Source organism: Macaca fascicularis, chromosome 3 (assembly GCF_037993035.2).
Source record: "Macaca fascicularis isolate 582-1 chromosome 3, T2T-MFA8v1.1".
Lineage (NCBI taxonomy): Eukaryota > Metazoa > Chordata > Mammalia > Primates > Cercopithecidae > Macaca > Macaca fascicularis.
In genome coordinates, this window is record NC_088377.1 from 134,195,452 (window position 1) to 134,213,707 (window position 18,256).

At 36.0% G+C, this 18,256-nt stretch overlaps 1 protein-coding gene and 1 long non-coding RNA gene across 30 annotated transcripts in view; one reads left to right on the plus strand and one right to left on the minus strand.

Annotated features, from left to right (window-relative positions):
- Nucleotides 1–15,447, minus strand: part of DMTF1 (cyclin D binding myb like transcription factor 1) — a 43,971-nt gene extending 28,524 nt beyond the window's left edge. For 6 of the 29 annotated variants that reach the window (XR_012432724.1, XR_012432731.1, XR_012432727.1 and 3 more), the window contains exons 1-4: nucleotides 15,318–15,447; nucleotides 4,401–4,523; nucleotides 2,981–3,097; nucleotides 1,467–1,589 (exon numbers count right to left, since the gene is read on the minus strand). Coding sequence is in view for 13 of the 29 variants with exons in the window: in XM_045388689.3 (XP_045244624.2) it covers nucleotides 1,467–1,589; nucleotides 2,981–3,089 (232 nt within the window). In the remaining 16 variants the exon portion in view is untranslated. Of the gene's footprint in view, nucleotides 1–1,466; nucleotides 1,590–2,980; nucleotides 3,098–4,400; nucleotides 4,524–6,370; nucleotides 6,501–8,091; nucleotides 8,281–13,384; nucleotides 13,524–13,628 lie in introns of those variants that run through there. The other 23 variants (XR_012432725.1, XR_012432729.1, XR_012432732.1 and 20 more) reach the window with 8 other exon arrangements.
- A 100-nt stretch (nucleotides 15,448–15,547) lies between these two features.
- LOC102118567 (uncharacterized) lies at nucleotides 15,548–17,743 on the plus strand. The gene is made up of 2 exons (XR_275672.5): nucleotides 15,548–16,093; nucleotides 16,184–17,743. It is a non-coding gene; the product is annotated as an uncharacterized lncRNA (long non-coding RNA).
- Nucleotides 17,744–18,256: the final 513 nt, after the last annotated feature.

Sequence of the window (18,256 nt, forward strand, 5' to 3'; positions counted from 1 at the left end):
AAGCAGCTCATGTGCTTTCAAGTCAACCTTCCTCTATTATCTGAAGCTACGTGAACAGCGCCATTAAGGATTTGGTTTACCACCATAAAAAAACATAATAAAGTGTAGTTTGAACCTACAATCATGAACAGGGCATTCCACTTTAACAAAATGAATTGGTTAAAGTCAATTCATTTCAAATTAGCTACTCAAAAATTCTAGTTTAGAAAATATTTAGGATTACATCTGTATAGATAGGCCAATTAAGTTTTAGAATTGAATCACAACATAATAGTCAAATTAGGAAAGATTTTAAAAAACACAGGAATCATCATTAGGAGGAAAGAATATTTAATTAGAAATATGTTATGCTTGTTTATACCACAACTGGAAGCAATATTAACACTGTTTTTTAATAAAGTCTTATAGTAAACTAAAAGTTTCTTTTCTGTTCAATTTAGCAAGCAATTAACTCTAAATTCAGAGTACATATCTACTTGTTAAGATATGATTTTCCAGGCTGAAAACCTGGTCTTGCTTTTTCAAAAGATGAAGATGTGATTTTGTCTGATGCTGAGTGTAAAATCAAAGTTCTCAGCTATGGCAAAACTCTCCTTTGTGCTAAGAGTGCCACCAACAGCCATGTGTCCCATCCCCACTGCCATGGACTAAGGCATCTACTCCAGAATCTTCCTGAACACTCCATACTCTTTGCTAAGCAAATCAGAAATACAACCTAATGTTGCAGTTGGTATGCGGTCTTGGGCCAACAGTATTGCACTTGAAATATTATACCTCCTATAGAAGCCAGTCTACTCTAAATGATCTTGGAAGAGAAACGCATTAAGAACTTTCTTGGTAAGAATAAACTAATTAGGCTTCTATCTAACTTTCATGTTGTCATATAGCATACTGAAGAGTCAATATGGCATTGGGGTCAAGAGTATGTACTACAGGAACCAGAATGCCTAGATATGCTCTTAGCCAAGTTATTATAATTTTCTGTGTCTCAGTTTCCTGACTTGTAAAATAGGATTAACAATATTAGTACCTATTGTAAAGCATGCTTTCTCAATGAGGGCAAATATGGTTCTTGGGGTGGGGGGAAATGCATGTGACAAAAAGTTTTATTATCTTTATGAACAAAGCAAGGACATACAGACAGTACGTTAAGAAATACAAGCTATTTTTGAGGATATATTGTACTTTTCATGAAAAGTACAATCAGGAAAAAAAAGTCTAAAAAGGCTCCTTGTGGGGCAATTGAAAAAAAAAAGTTGGGAAGATTAAAGTAGGCAATATACGTAAAAGCATTTAATGATATGTCTGGCACATAGTATTTATTGTTAGCTAAAAAGAGGTGTTTTGACTAAATGAAGAAAAAAGCATTAAGTCCAAGTCTATCTAGAAATGCCAATTGAATGTCTTGGAAGCTAAAGTTTGATTTTAAAAGGGAACTCTATGGCTCTTAATACGTAGTGACTTACGTGGAAGTGCAACAACTGATATGCAAGGAGTAGAATCATCAATACTCTGATCATCCTCAGAGGACAAACAAAGCCTCTTATGTGGAGGTTCAATACTATCTTCTGAGTCTATTTCATCCGCTTCTAATGGAAGAAAACAAACAAATAAAAATCTCAAAAATTTCAAACCAATGAGGGAAAACAAAATTTCTAATAATGGTTCTACAATTTTTTTATCTATTAAAAACATTTTCTTACCAATTTGCTCATTTAACTAAACCTAGTTGTGCAAACAGGATTCAAAAGGACACTGCCTTTCTATGCCTACCGCAGTATTCAACTCCTGAAGGCGGTCTCTCAAACGTGAAAGAGAAGGGAAGCCCGGGGAAAACTGCTATCTCTCTTGGCAGTAGAAGCAGTATGTGCAGTGACATGGAGGTATGAGAAGCTTAAGGTATAGGTATGTTAGGAAAATAAAGATAGTGTGATCTGCTGGAACACAGGTATATGAAATGTGGCAGGAGGTAAGACTATGAGGAAAGCAGAAACGACTGGAGACCTATGGGCCAAATTAAAGAACCTGTACTATATTCTAAAAACCTTAGGAAGCTTTATGCTATTAATTGTATCATGAACAATTTCATCAGCTGCTTGAAAGATGGATTATAGGTAGGACACTGGTTAAAAAGCTATTAGAGATACCTAGATGAGAAATGAGAAACTGAACTAACAAAGGAGGGCTTGAAACAGACAGGATGCAATGGATTTAAAAAACATAATACTATCAAGAAGTCTTCAAATGAAATGATGCAGGTGATGAGAGAAATAATTTATTCCCAACCACATTCATGATCTGGACACTAATGAAATTCACAGAGAAAGGAAAAAAGAGAACTAGGTAATTTAGGAAGTACATGTAAGGATTGTTTGGGATGTATGAAACTTAAGGTGCCTATGAGAAGCACAGAGAATTCTGTATAAAGACAGAGTCTGAGTCATCTTTATAGGTAGGTGCTATTAAAATTCTAAGTTTGAATTAAATAACCTAGGAATTATGTACAGAGTGAGAAGAGAAGACAGAACCTAGGTTGAGTAAAGATGAACTTAAGAGCACAATAAATAAATGACATAAATAATGAGCAAGCAGAGGAGTAACAACAAAATTATCAGCTGGAAGGCTACTGATTCTTAATTCATTGTAGATCATCATATTAAGTCATATTCAAATGATTGTGTACAATTCTTTAACACAGGTTCTAACAAAAAAGTCTATTTGCATTGAGGAATAATTCTACATTTCCTAATGAATTAAATATACTGCTGGTACCACTTAGTATAAAAAAATAAGTATATATTATAGTTATTCCATCATTACCTTTGGGGGCTCAACATCCTATTTATAACATAGTAACAAGATTGACAAAAGCTAACATTTATATTAAACTCATAGGCACCTAGACCTCTATTTGGGCAATAGGGGTCAAAAGTGATAAATAAATTCAGAGTCAGAATTATATATCAGCAAGTTCTCCTACCATTCTGAGGGCAGTGAAGAATGAGATTCCCTTCTGTGTCCTGAGTCAAAGTCACAGAATTCACAGTTTCTACTGTTACTGTGTCAGAATCCTCTTCCACTGTGCTCATACTCAAATCTGTACAAGAACAGATTCCAGATCAGGATTTCAAAATTTATTCCCAGATATGAAGTATTCCCTTATAATCCCCTGAAATACCACACATATTTATTTGGGTATCTGCCTACAGTGTTCTTCATGTAAAATTGCAATGAGAGTTCAGATTTCAAAAACTGCCTTTCATAAGTTTACACCCATTATTTAGAATTAGATATCTGCAAGAATCTGTTTGCTCTGATAAATTTTAAAAACCTACAACATTTATAATACTTAATGTTTTTGCCACATCCAACCACAGAGAATCTGTCTTATCAGCAAAAGTCTCACCACTTTTTGATTGTGTTTTTATGGACAGCTTTGTAGGTGCTTAACTTCTTTTTCTTTAGCAGAAGATTCATCAAAATTTTTATCTTAAGAATTATTTTTCCAAAACATTTTTTACAGGTATTTAAGCTCTATTATCTGAAACACAGGAACACTAAATAATTCTTGCTATGTTCTTTTCAAAATATTGAAAAAGTACATACATCCATCACTGACCAAATTGCAATTTTAAGAGATGAGTTAGTCCTTCTTTTGAAACAGGTAACTTTGAACATTGTTCAAAGTATCCTTACCTGCTATTTTACACAAATATTATTTTCCTCTTGTTCAGACAGATGGAATAATTAGTCTTGGAATATAATATCTCATGGCTAGCGGGGGGAAAGGCATGACACTATAGTCAATAGCCTGGCTGAAGTCTTCAGAAATACCTTATAAGGTTTAAAGAGGTTCTTGCCTCAATACTCACTTTTGGCACGTATGTTTTACCAACTAAATAACACAGAGGACATAAACCGTGATATAATTACTCAATGTTTATTAAGTTTTTTTTTTTTTTTTTTTTTAGAGAAGGGGTCTTGCATTGTTGCCCAGGCTGGAGTGCAAAGGCTATTCACAGGCACAATCTTAAGTGTACTAGAGCCTTGAACTCCTGAGCTCAAGTGATACTCCTGTCTTAGCCACCTGTGTAGCTGGGTACAGGTATGTGCCAACATGCCTGGCTCTCTCTGGCTCCTATACACAAGATATTAGTCCATTCATACATTTACCATTGAAGTGAATGTATTTTCCTTTGACACAAAAACTTTTAACATTTACATGGTGAAGATCCAATAATTCATTAAAATTTTACTATACAAATTACTATTTGAAAAGGACATCATTCATTTTACAATAGTAATTATGCCATTCCCAAAATAAAGGTAAATGGAAATCATGATCTAGTTTTGACAAATTTGCAAATCATGTGACGTCCTTGCAACAAAAGCAGACTTACCTAGACAACTGATGGATCAGCTACAGCCCTTCCCACAGAATCAAGTTGCCTTCCCTTAGCCACCAGCATCACTTTCATGTTATCCAGATTGTTTCTCTCCCATGTTCCTATCTCTGCAACACTCTGAAAAAGTAACAGCATTACACACAATAAGGTTTAATAAGAACAAATGAATAGTATAGCAGTATGCTGATGACAGTCTAGGCTCAAGCCTCTGTGATATCTCATCTCGAAGAGTAAGACAAAACCAGACTTCTTTTTTAAGTAGAACTTTTGGATATTAGCCTCTAAAAATATTCCCCAATGAAGAAAGGACAGAAATGATGACTATTCACAGTTAGTTTCTTAACCCAAGTGGCTCTCATCAGGCAGACAAACGTTCTCTGAGAGAAAAAAAAAAAAAAAAAAAACCAGGCTCAGCTATGCTAGTGGTTCTATGAACTGTAGACTGTGGTACCATTATGTAACATGACGTGTATTATCAATCAATACAGTACCATAAATATTACCAGTAACTATAGTTTTTCTTTATAATTATTAATACCTCTCTTTATGTTTTATCTTAAAGCATAAAGATTATATAATACCCTATTCATTCAGAAAACTCTTTTAAGATGACAGGTGAGCAACCCTATCTAAGAATCTGTGTGTGAGGTGGGACCTTAAACAATTACACCAGAGAAGACAAATTACAAGCTCTTGAAAGCAATGTGAAACCTTATGAAATATGAAATGGTTTTTAAAGGTTTCTTTCAATAAGCTTCTCATCTTTATCCTCGAAAGCCAACCAGAGCTTTAAAAAAAAAAGTACAAGATTTGAGGTTCGAGGGGATGTTTCAGCAAAAATTAGGGATTAAAATTCTAATTTTTTCAGCATTCTAATTAGATCCTCTTTGCATTTTCAGTGAAAAAGGTACAGACCCTGCTGGAGAAACATTAAGCTATTGGATTTCATGTTTCATGTTGCTATTTCTGAATCAATTTTTTAAAGGCTGGCTTGTTAGTAATACCTACTGCAAAAGATGGGGGAAAGAAATGTAAAAGAGTTAAAAAAAAAAAAAAAAAGGTTAAAATCATCCATAAACTTTCCAAACAGTTTTTCATACTCTTTGGTGTAGTTCCTTCCAATCTCATCTCCCGGTGTATTGTGTGTCTGTGATTACAGTGTATTCTGCAATTTTATATCCTGCTTTTTTAGAATTTGCTCAGACTGAAGTGTGTGAAGGAAACCAAGGTAGGCATCTAACGAAAGTTATTACTTAAAACTTACACTGTACCAGGCGTGGTGGCTCACCTTTGTAATTCCAGCGTTTTGGGAGTAGGATCACTTAAGCTCAGGAGCTTGAGACCAGCCTGAGATAATGAGATCTAGTCTCCAGAAAAAAAAAATTAGCTAGGTGTGGTGGTGTATGCCTATAATCTCAGCTACTCTGGAGGCTGAGGTGGGAGGATGGCTGCAGCCCAGGAGATCAAGGCTGCAGTCTGGGTGACAGAGCAAGAACCTGTCTCAAAAATAAAAAAGCAAAAAATAGTGCTTGTGCTGCAATAAAAAGTGTGACATTATTTAACAGTTATCCTATTACTGGACGTTTATGTTGTTCCCAATTTTTAATTTCCTTAAATCATACTGAAAAACATATTTTTACATTCCATTTCCTTGAATATTAGTAAATAAAAATTGTTAAAGGATATGACAAAATTTAGAACTCTTCAATCATACTGCAATATATTTTCCCAAAAGTTGCACAAATTTATATCCCAACCATTGAAATGTAAACAGTACTCTTGGTAATCTTGCCAATAGTTATTTCAGGACCCAAGTTAATCCACAACATTGGGAAAAGAACAGGAATCCTGGCTTCTTTTTTAAAGTTCTACAACTCAGGTTAGCGATTAGTGAATGATTTTATGCTACTTCGTAAATTAAGAAGCTTATCTGTTCAATCAACAAATATATCCAAATATATTACCTCTACTATACGCAGGTACTGGGGATATAGTCGCTTTGTTTTTATGCTGTCATCTTTTTTTGTGGTTTTTGAGATGAAGTCTTGCTCTGTTGCCCAGGCTGTGTAGTGCTGGATCTTGGCTCACTGCAACCTCCGCCTCCCGGGTTCAAGCAATTCTCCTGCCTCAGCCTCCCGAGTAGCTGGGACTACAGGCGCGTGCCACCATGCCTGGCTAATTTTTTGGTATTTTTTAGTAGAGATGGGGTTTCACCATGTTGGCCAGGCTGATCTCGAACTCCTGACCTCAGGTGACCCACTTGCCTCGGCCTCCCAAAGTGTTGGGATTACAGGCGTGAGCCACTGCACCCAGTCCCGATATCTTTAATATGTTCTTGATTCACTTTTTTCCCCCTATAGCCTGAGCTATGTGGTCAGTACATTTATTAATATTTAAGAAACTGACCTAGTTTCACTTTTAACGGGTAACACACACAGTTCAAAATTCAAAAGGTAGGTTATTTTTATTAATATTAGCATTAATACTAAGATTATATAAGGTATCTAAATGAAGATGTTAAACTGAAAGTTAAATATATAAAACTAGAGTTCAAAATGCCAGGATTAGAACTATAAATCTTAGGGGCATACACATTGTTTTTAAAGATTTCTTAAAAGAGGTTAGAGAAGACAGCCTAGATTACAGTTCTAGAGCACTCTACTAAATCTGGGAAGTCAAACAAAGGAGAATAAGAAGGACTAGCTAGAGATGAGGGAGAAAACCTAAGACGTGTTAACTAAGAAGCACAAGAGGGTTTTTTCAATGAGCATTAAGTAGTCAACTATGTTGAAAACTGCTGAGAGGGTAAGATAACTGAGAAGTGACTATGTAATCTGGTAATATGGAGAACAACTGGTGCCTTTAACAAAAGTAGTTTTGGTGGGAGTAGTAGGGGCAGAAGTCTTACTGAAATAAGTACAGAATTAGAAGTAGGGAAGAAAAGACAAACTATAGGCCGGGCGTGGTGTCTCACGCCTGTAATCCCAGCACTCTGGGAGGCCAAGGCAGGCAGATCACCTGAGGTCAGGAGTTTGAGACCAGCCTGGCCAACATGGTGAAACCCTATCTCTATTAAAAATACAAAAATTAGCCGGGTGTGGTGGAAAGCGCCTGTAATCCTACCTACTTGGGAGGCTGAGGCAAGAGAATCGCTTGAACCCAGGAGGTGGAGGTTGCAGTGAGTCAAGATTACACCATTGTACTCCAGCCTGGAGCAAGGCTTCGTCAAATTAAAAAAAAAGAGAAAAGAAATGACAACCTACAGATACTTTTTTCAAGAAGTTTAGCTTTCAAATTAGAACAAAATGACCAAGTGCAGTCAAGATAGTTGTTACACAGAATACAACTGTATTCTGATGTTGGACTGAGAAATATTGAATAAATCAAATTGTGATAGTGGGGTACAAAGTTTAGTAATTTAGTGCCTGTCTTCTAATTGATTATACATAAACCTATGGTTAATAACTTCTGGAATCCCTCCCCATTTGGTTTGTCAAGAAAATAGGAAAATCGCCAACTCTGCTATCACCTTTTTGGTCCTTTTTGGAGTAAAATAAAGACAGTCATGTACCACAGAACATTTTGGTCAACAGAGTGCATATACGGTAAGTCTGTAAGATGACACCACCATATTTTTACCGTACCTTTTCCATATTTAGATATGTTTAGATACACAAATACTTGCCATTGTTAAAATTGTAGTATATTCAGTACAGTAACATACAGGTTTGTGTATTTTCTATGATGCTCACACGAAATCACCCAAACTGCATTTCTCAGAACTCTGTCATTAAGCAACACATGACTGCACATCATCAGCTCTTTTCAATTTTCCTTCTTTGTAATGGGTTATACCATATGTACTATTTTTACACTAAAACGAGAAGATATGGAATAAAAATAAACACAATTTTAACAGCTATTTTAACTGAAGTGGCATTTTCGCATGTTTTCATCGTTTGCTGAGTATCTTTAAATAGCACGATACCTTAGTAAATTAAAGGAAAAAATACCTGAGGGTAGCAGCAAATCTAAATGCAGTTAGGAAAACCATGGAAGATCTGCTTGAGATTTCAAGAATTTTGAATACATATGAAAATTTTGTCTATTGGTGTATAGCTTTATGACCAAGGAATTCAGCTTTGTCATCAGTTATTAGAAAGCTGTGCAAGGAATTGGTTTTATCCATAGCTTTATCAGTGGAGAGCCACTTACAGAAAGAACCATCAGACGTGTTTATATAAATTTTTTTTAACAGCCCTAATGCTTTGGCATTGCTGTTTATTTATGCACTCCTTATTTATAGCTTTGATAGCTTTAATTTTCTAGTTTATCATGTCCCTATCTGAAAAATGTAGTTGTATGCCTTGACATTTCCATTAAAAACTTGAATTTTGAATTATTTAACTATGGAATTTGTTACACTAGGCTGAAAGTTGACAGGATTTCAGCTACCATCTGTAAATTTTCATTTAGATTATGTATCTCATAGTCTTGTTTTTTAAAAGAACAGGGAAAACATTTCTTGTAATCTGCTGTTTAACAAGTTTTTTAAAGTTTGTCAGGCAGTTAACAGTGAGACAGATCATTTTTGTATTGATTGAAAAACTTAGGCTTCAGTATTAATGACAGAGCTTAGCTTAGCATTACTTGTAGTTTGAATCATTTAACTCTAAGGAAAATATTGGTTAAGAATGTTTTCTAAGTTTTATCCCCTATAAATGAAGACCTAAAAAAATGTATAAAATGAAATACAGTGAATGTGCAAAATGCCAGTTGACTTTTATTACATAAAATTTAAATGTGTACTTAATAAATCTTGAGTGGTTACTTGATAAATCACTAGATAGGTGGTATGTTTCAACAGTTATTTAATGCTTTCTGAAGAAATAAGAATTTCTGGTCATTAAAAACTAATATGTTCTGCATCAAGAATTATGGCTTTCTAAAATTATTTTAACTCTTCAAGTTTCAACTCATTGATAACTCAAGAATTTTAGAAAACTTAGGATAGCATTCTGTTCCTGTAACGATCTCAATGAAGTTTTTTTGCAAGACTAAAATGTATTTGATTTGTTCCTTAAATTATAGATTTTGTTAGATGCCATTTAACTAATGGTACAGAATTCTCTCCTTAGCAGCATTTTGTTTTTCAGACAAGCTGAAGTGGTTTTAATAAGACTGAGTAATATTTAAATTACCTTTTAGACCTCTTTTAATCATTGAGTTTTTAAGCATGTGGCATCTTTAACAAGTACATTGGAAGGTTTATTATTGATAGAACAGGTTGGGATACAATAAGGACTTGGGATAAGTCATTTCATTAATAATCACTACAAATGCTGTGTGTTTTAATTTATAAAACCAGAGAGAACAGCTTCTGCCAAACTTCAAAATTTGTCTATACTTCTGGGTCATGAAAGTTGATAGTTTTATTTATGACTACTTAGATTGTTATTTATGCATTAAAGCAGGAAAATATATTGAGAATTATGTTTACAGTGAACTTCTTTAATGCATATTTCTTAAAACATAAACATACTTTTAATGCATACTTAGTATTTTAAAAACCAAACAAAACAATTACACAATTGCAGGTTTGTACATACTGTCAATGACAAAAATAAAACCATTGTGGTGCCTTAAAAAAAAAACCACACAACCTTAACTGTGGTACAAAACTCTTATCATGAAGTCATTGTGTCTTCATTATAATACAATCTTATAGCTTCCAAATGAAAAAGATGACCCTATTTAACACACTATAACCTGGAAGGACAAAAAAGGATAAGCATAAAGATATAACTCTTGGATCTGTTATTTAACACAGAATTCAATTAAAGAAATGAGTCATTCATGCTATTCTTCCTTTCAGTATTGATGTAAAGTTCCTATCCAATGGGTTATCTTAGACTGGTATTTCCATCAATTGAGTCTACCTATCACCCTGATTTTCCTGGGTATTTAAGTGTTGAATATCTTCTAAAAACCAGAATCAAGGAATAAAGTCACCTTTCTTCCCAGTTTGGGTGGCTAATTCTGTAAACAGATGTATACTCATTTCCAAGTACAGTACTGACACAAGTATGGAAGAGTTTAGATGCTATTAGTGTCAATCTTGAGAAGCATAGGAACCAACATTTGCTGACCATAGATGCTTGGAGCTGTGCTTCTAAAATGGAACATGGGATGAGACATGATATAAAATATTCCCTATTTTAATATACTCACTTTATACTGTGAAATCTTGCAAGCTACAGAACATACAGCACCACAATTTTATTAGGTGAGTTAAAGACTGAGAAACATTGGCTGAGAAACAGTCTCTGGCATAATTCATTTATAAGGCAATAAGGACAGTTTTCAGATGTTTTTTTCTCCTGACCCAATACAGTACAAGAAAAATCATCCATATTCTTTCTGTGTGATTTGCAAGTCTTCTACCCATGTATCAGCATGCCTATCTTTTATTGTTTTCACAATATTAAGATCGTACTGTCACATCTTTTTTGTACTTACTGTATCAGGAGCATTTTCCTGTATCATTACTACTCTACATTTTGAATGGGCACATAGATCTAAATTTATCTAATTCGTACCTATTACTGAACATTTGTTTTTGTGGCTATGTTATTATAAAACTCTAAATGGACTATCACCCTATCATTGAATAACTAATGTTTTAAAAAAATACTTAAAAGAGAATTTGCTTAGTAACGTCTAAGGAATTTGGAAGATATTTGCAGATAATTTTATTTTGAAATAATGAAAGTCTGCTAAGTAGAAAATCTTAGTGGAAGATAATAGGTAACAAATTCATACATCATGAACATGGGTACACAGAGGGCTGTCAAACAACAGGTAAGGTCATAGAATAAGCATAACATCTTCATTAAGTACAAACTTTATTCAAGACACGAATAGGAACACTACACACTTGAAGAAGAATGTTTTGGACTATGGTGTCAGGCCCCGTGGGATTTGTTCCTCTATACACTTTGTGGAAAACTTTGAGCAGCAGAGCCATAAATGAACATAAGGCATATTCAATTAAGGTACCTAATTAACTTTTACTATGGCTTGGTTTTAAGATGGTAAAATATGACTATATATCATAAAAATGTCAATACAGCTGTTAGTGGAGTCTATTCTAGCAGGCTTTAATGGCTTAAAATGTTTATTTCAATTATCAACTATTGAAAACAATGTCATTATTACTTGCGTAAGGAGGATTACTTGATAGCATGGATCATTTTAAGGTGCAGCATTTCATAACTGGTTTGACAATAAAACTATATTGCTTATTAAAATGTTATTTTTCACTTCATGTATGGTTCAGGAGCTTATAATGTGTTATTTGGTACACTTGAAAGATTTCATCTATTCAAAACTGAGTACTTTTATACAAGGCACCATCAGAAGCTCTTTAAATGGAAATATACAGTATCACCAGACACCTGTGATTTACAGTGAATTTTTTTTTTCAAGTTAATTTTTAAAGCACATTTACTCATCAGATACTAAAATATACACAGGCAGTAAAATAAACCTAATGAGCATTTCTGATACATAACACCTGATGGGAAGTGAATGAATCAGCTTTGACCACTGGTGATTGGAAAAATGACCTAACAGTGTACATAATCAAAATGACATTTAAATAAATGAAACGGTAGAAAATTAAATTGTTCATAATGAGTTCCCCAGTGTGCTTTTCCCTGACAACTTATTTCTAGTATTCAGTCATGGAATGGATTATCTTTCTACAAAATTGGGGCGGGGGAAGACATGATAACCACGTTCCTCCTTTTATTTAAACTTATCTACCTTTATAGAATCAGAGCAAACACAAAATCTATTTGTGATTTCTATTACAGGAATTTTCTTCACAAAATGAAAGCACCATCAAGATAAAGGGAGAAATGACACGAAAGCAAACAAATGCCACATACATTTGGTAACTATCTGTATTTTATCTTTACTATTTTGAAATTAATAAAAATCATTTAGTTTACCACTTTCTCGGGTCATCTTATCATTTGGAGACATAAAGGACCTGAAATTGCAAAGCATTTAAAAGTATATCAATTCCCAGGAAATCCTTTCATATATGAAAAATATGGTGGTAAGAAAAAAAATGGACTATTAAAATGAAAACTCCATTCTGGAAAGGCAAAATAACACCTCAGTGTTAAATATGCAGTCTCTACATATGATATTAAAAAAAGTTGAATGAACCCTCCCTAAACTTAGTTCCTTTCTAAGCTTTTGATGTCTTTGCAACAGACAGATGTGTGTTTAATACAAGTGATGCAAGACGTCAATACTTTCAAAAACACTTCTAAGCTCTCTCAATATTTTAACATCTATGTGCCAGGCAGTAAATCCTTAGGGAACACTTGTTTCACATTATCGCATTCATCCTCACAGGTGTTAATTTAAGCCAATGCACTTAATGAAGCATGGCAAAAGCAACTGTTTAAAATAATGAGATGTTGTTTTCAGGACATGTTAAGTTTATTACACCATTAATAAAAACTAGAGTCTGTAGATGTTGGAGAGATAAATGAGGCTAATAGAAAGGTAAGATTTTTGCGGAGAAAGTAAAGGCAAGATTTTGTGATTTAAATACTAACCAATGATATCAAACTAACCTTATAAAATACATACACTATCTCCCCACCTTTAAAGCACCCCTGGGGTGTAATGAGATAACTAAAGCACTGAAAAACGAGATCTCTAAAAAAAGGACTAGAGGACAGCTACCTATTTTTGATATGATTCTCTACCAGTAAACATTTCCCAGCCATGCTGTTTTCGAAGCTCAAGTCATAACCCCCAAACTTTGATTTCTTCCCCTTAAAATACTTCTAAAACCTGAACACTCAAGAGAAAAATGTTTACATAAAATAATGTATTCATAGAACTGCAAAGTATGAACTTAAAGTTCTAAGAAAGATGCAATGCCCAGTACTTACTGATTAAATGTTGATGAAGACAGGGCAATAGCATTTTGGCTCCACCATTAGCTCAACTGCAACCAATTAAAGAGATTCACGCAGAATATGCAGGTGCTAAATCAGTCCCAAAAAGCATATTTTGGGGTGAGCCTATCAACTAAAATAGTAAGAAAAAAAATTAGCTTGTTTGGTGGCATACAGAAGTATTGGGAGTTAAAATGAGATAAAAATCACCATAAATCATTAAATGTATTTTTCACACCTATAACATAATGGTTTTTTTCCAGAAACAATCAGGCTGGTTTTCGTGCTTTGTGTACGGAAGAAAAAAACTATTCTCACACCAAACTGGACTGTCTCAGCATGACAATTTTTGTAACGTTAAGGAAGGTAGTTTTAACCTTTTTTCTCTAAATCTTAACAATTTCTAAATCCTAACCAAATAAATCTTGTCTCTAGTACACCATAAGAGCAAAAAGATAAGATTTTGGTGTATCGCCATAGTCATTCTCTAAATGTTAAAGTGATGGTAAATTATTCAAATTATTAAAAGACAGTAATCCTCAGAAAGCTATTTGAAATATAAATTCAAAACTAGCTTAAAGAAATTTGAAGTAATGAAAAAATATGAAACCCTTAACTGAAAAAAACAGATTTTGTAATACTTTCAACATAGTAGAATAATATTTTCGTATTTGGACTGGAGCTTAAAAGCTACAAATAGTTTTCTCCCACGAATTAAAAATACAGGTATAACTTAAAATTTTCCAAATGGCATCACTTTAAGACACGTCATATTAAAAAATAATTCTACAGAATATGCATTTTTGTAGGACGTCCCAACAAGCAGCCTCGCCTGTCAGAAAGGAGGCACACGTACAAAAATCAAATCCATGTACATTAAAAAGAGGTACACAAAGATGAATCGAGTTGCGAAAAAGGCAACTACACAAATTCAATGAGAAAGGGAGGAGTCCTGACTCATAGACCGAATATTTTATATAAAGACATATGCTCTATCATTCAACTGCACAGAATGGCACTTGGCCACTTCTCTCAAATCTGCTCTGGAGATTGTGGTAAAACATTCTATATACCTCCCTGAAGAAATTCTCAAAGCGAAGTCCATTTTAGAGAACAAAGTGGACTTAATTTTAGGAACTTTCTCGGAACTCGGCACAACAGAGTAATTACTACTTTACAGACGCATTTTCCGTGCTCCACCAGGGCTCTGTCCCCGCGCCCCAGCCCACATCCCTTCTTTAAAGAGACTCAAACTGACAGAGACGGTTCGGCCAGCTACCCGATTCTCTAAGTCTGGGCCGTGAATCGCCGAGCAAGGCTGAACCCCCGCAAAATTACAGAAGAATTTAAAGCGCAAACGAGGTAAAAGAACAACAAAAAAAGCAAAGGGGGGGAAGTTGGGTCGAGACCCGCCCCCACTCTCTCAACCCCACCCAAGCCTACCTCTCCTACGCTGAACCATAAAACAAAACCGAAAACGTAACAAAAATACAAATTTAAAAAAGAACATCACGAGAAAACAAGTAGGGCTTCTTTACTGTCTCCACTCCCTCTGGCCCAGTTCTCTACCCAACCTCCCGGCCCACCCCACCCCCCAGGGGTCCCGGCGCCATTTAGCTCCTCCGAAGCCGCCGCCATTTTCCGCCCCCGCCGGATCGCTGCTGTGCCTCGGCGGCCGCTCGCTTCCCTACTCTGCAGCCTGAGCCACGGGCGCCGCCCGGCCCTAAGAGGGAGGCCCTGGCCGGAACGTGCGGGGACGGCAGCTGCAACGTCAGGAAGGCCAGGCTCCGACCCCGCCCGCAGTGCCCCGGCGCCGACAGCTTGCGCCAGCCGGCGGGTGCTAGCGGGCAGCAAGGGGGCCGGACAGGCTCCACTGGGCGGAGCGGCCCTGACGGCGGTTGGGACCTGAAGGTTCCATCGCACTTACTTCCTGTTTTGGGTCCGGGCACTTTGGAAGAACCAGGATGGAGGCTCCAAAAAATACCAGGATGGAGGAAGCAGCCACGGGCGAGAGTGGCTGCAGCTGGAGTGAGCGAGCGCGACAAGCCACCGGAAACGGAGCTGCAGCCGCGCCCCGCCCCCAGCTCCCCGCACGCTGCCCCTCCCGCTCGTCTGTCCCGCCCGCGGCCCCGCGCGCTGTCTGCACGCGTCACTTCCGGCTGTGTCGGCGCGCGAAAAAAGTTCTTGGGTTGGAACGTTGATACTAGTCTGTGGCGGTGTTTGTCGACTGTCCTCTGCTACGAAATCTCGGCACTGACTGTCCCATTGCTGATGCTATAAAAGAGGTCCTTCTGCTATGACGCAACTGTGGTTCCTCTGGTTCTGGGGACTTATGCCTCGCGTGCCGATTTTCATAGTTCCATGTGGCTCCGAGCCGAGGGAGCCGCGGTGTGGAAAGGAGGGAACCGATGATCTCAGTGCTGAAGAAAACGGAGTGTGTGTCTTCATGCTTGATTTCCCTTGCCGCAGGGGCTTAAAATGAGATGTCTGGGCGTGAGAAGTCGTTCTTGATGAAATGTGTCCTCTGCGAGTGTGGTCTCGCTGTTAGACTAGGAAGATACTATTTTGCTGTGCCCAGTTCCTCTTGAAAGTACAGATGCTCCTTGGGTTGCGATTTCGTTTTAATACCCTTATATAAACGAAAAGGATAAGCCTTTGGGTTCTGTAATGTGAGCCAGCATTCTTTGAGTACTTACATGTCAGGTAAATGTTTTACGTGTATTAAACTCATTTAATGTTCATAAGTGCTAAGTGCATCGCTGCATTATTACAAATGAATCCCATTTTACACAGGAACCGAAGAGAAGTGAAGGAATGTGTCCAAGGGCTCCCAAGTTGGCGGTGGAATTAAAATTGAAGCCTCAGCTCCAGAGCCTGTGTTCTGAACGACCCAGTTGCAGCTCACAAAATACACTTTGGCAGTACTTTCATAACGAAAACAAATGATTACAACTAGTTTACAAATGCTTTACTTTACTGGAGGATCGACATGTTTGACTGATTTTCAAAAATAAATGTCAGAAGCAGCATTTTCTTGTGTTGATAACTTTATTACTAATTTGTGGCACTCTGCATTCTGTTGGAGTTAACCTGTATATCATTCCATTTTTTAATAAGTACATAATAATGTTTATGTAAGCAAAACTATGAGGCAGAATAGTATTGTGGTTTGGACTCGGCAGTCAGACCTGAGTGTGAATCTTGGCTCAATTTCTTAGTAGTGGATATGGCACTTCACCTCTTTTAGCTTCGTTTACTTTAGAAAAATGGGAGTAATAAGACCTACCCTCCAGACAACATATTTTGCATAGAACCTGACATGTATTAAGCATTAAAAATGGAAACTAATAAACCTTAAAGCCAGAAAAGCAATACAACTACTCAAAGGGCAGTTCTAATAAAGTAATAATTACATATGCAAAATTGTTGACATTAACACTGATTAGAAGGTGATTCCTAATGAGCCACATTTTTCATAAGACATAACCATATAGGATTCTTTTTGCTAAGGCATAAAATAGTGATATATAAATTATAGTCGAGCTGTCCATTCTCTTCTACTAAATTTTAGGTCAGCCTGCACCCTGCTAATTCCCCCCAAAAAGTCAAGTTCATCCTCATAACTAAATTCTCCCTTTCTGGTTGAGTTTGTTTTATAACAACCTTTTCCCAAGTCAGTTGGTATTTATTTAGGGATGACAAGTGTATTTTAATATTAATACATAATTTTTTTAAAAAGTAACATCTCTATCCCTTTAACTTGAATAATCAATGTAAAGACTATCCATAACACAACTTGATTCCTAGAGCAATTTTCTGCAGTTCTACTTCTATGTTATCCGTACCTCATTACCTAGTCAATGTGTACCTAGGGAATGGATGAGGTTTTAAATATTATCCAAGGATTTACCTATTTAGGAATTAAATGTTTTGTAGAAAAATCATTAGAAATATTTCTATCCTAAATAATTATGAAAGTATTTATAGCATAGCTATGGTATTTACTGCATTTGCTAGTTAAAATTGACTTTGTTGAACTCCAGATGTTTATAACACTTTCATGAACCTCATCAGTTATTGAATGATGATGAAATTGCCTTTTATGACAGGTTGATATATTAATATAAAGTATTTCAAATACTGAGAAGCAGGTTCTGTTGGTTGATGATCCTCTCATGCTAATTCAGAAAAAAGATGTTTATAAGCTTTTGTTCAAAGTAAAAGAAAACTACAATTACTGAGTAATTTTCTTTCTACACAGTCTCTGAGTCCTGTTAATACAGCTGATGGGGATTGCTGTGCTAATGGAGGAATGAATAAACTGTCCAAGTTAAGCCCACGCAACAGGCTTTACCAGGTGGTCCCCTGTCTCAGATTCTTCTTGTAGGCTTCCCTCTGGACCTTAGGACACGCCATCTTACAATCCTTTTCCCGCCTTGCATTTTGCTTGTGTGTCTCATCTCTACGATTCTTTTAATACCTCAGCTAGGTGACCACCTCTCTATGTCCACTTCACTTTTTTCTTCTTTTGTGGTAAATCTTTGTTGAGAACTATTGATAGAATATTAGCCAAAAAAGTGTTTTCTTATCAAGGGAATGGAGAGCTAAGGCTTCCAATACTCCTAGCCAATAAGGATAAAAATTTTTGTTCTTTGTAATTTTGATGTGCAAAACAAAATAAACAGTTCAGATACTTCATTAAAACAGGATAATATCCAGACCCAGACTCAAAGACCTGTTCCTTTATAATCTAGCATGGAAGAGAGAGGGACAGTATATTAGTTAACTAAGCAATAATTGCCATTTTTTGTAAGTTCTGAGAAAGATACAACTTGGGTGCTCTGAAGTGAAATTTTATAGAGTTCA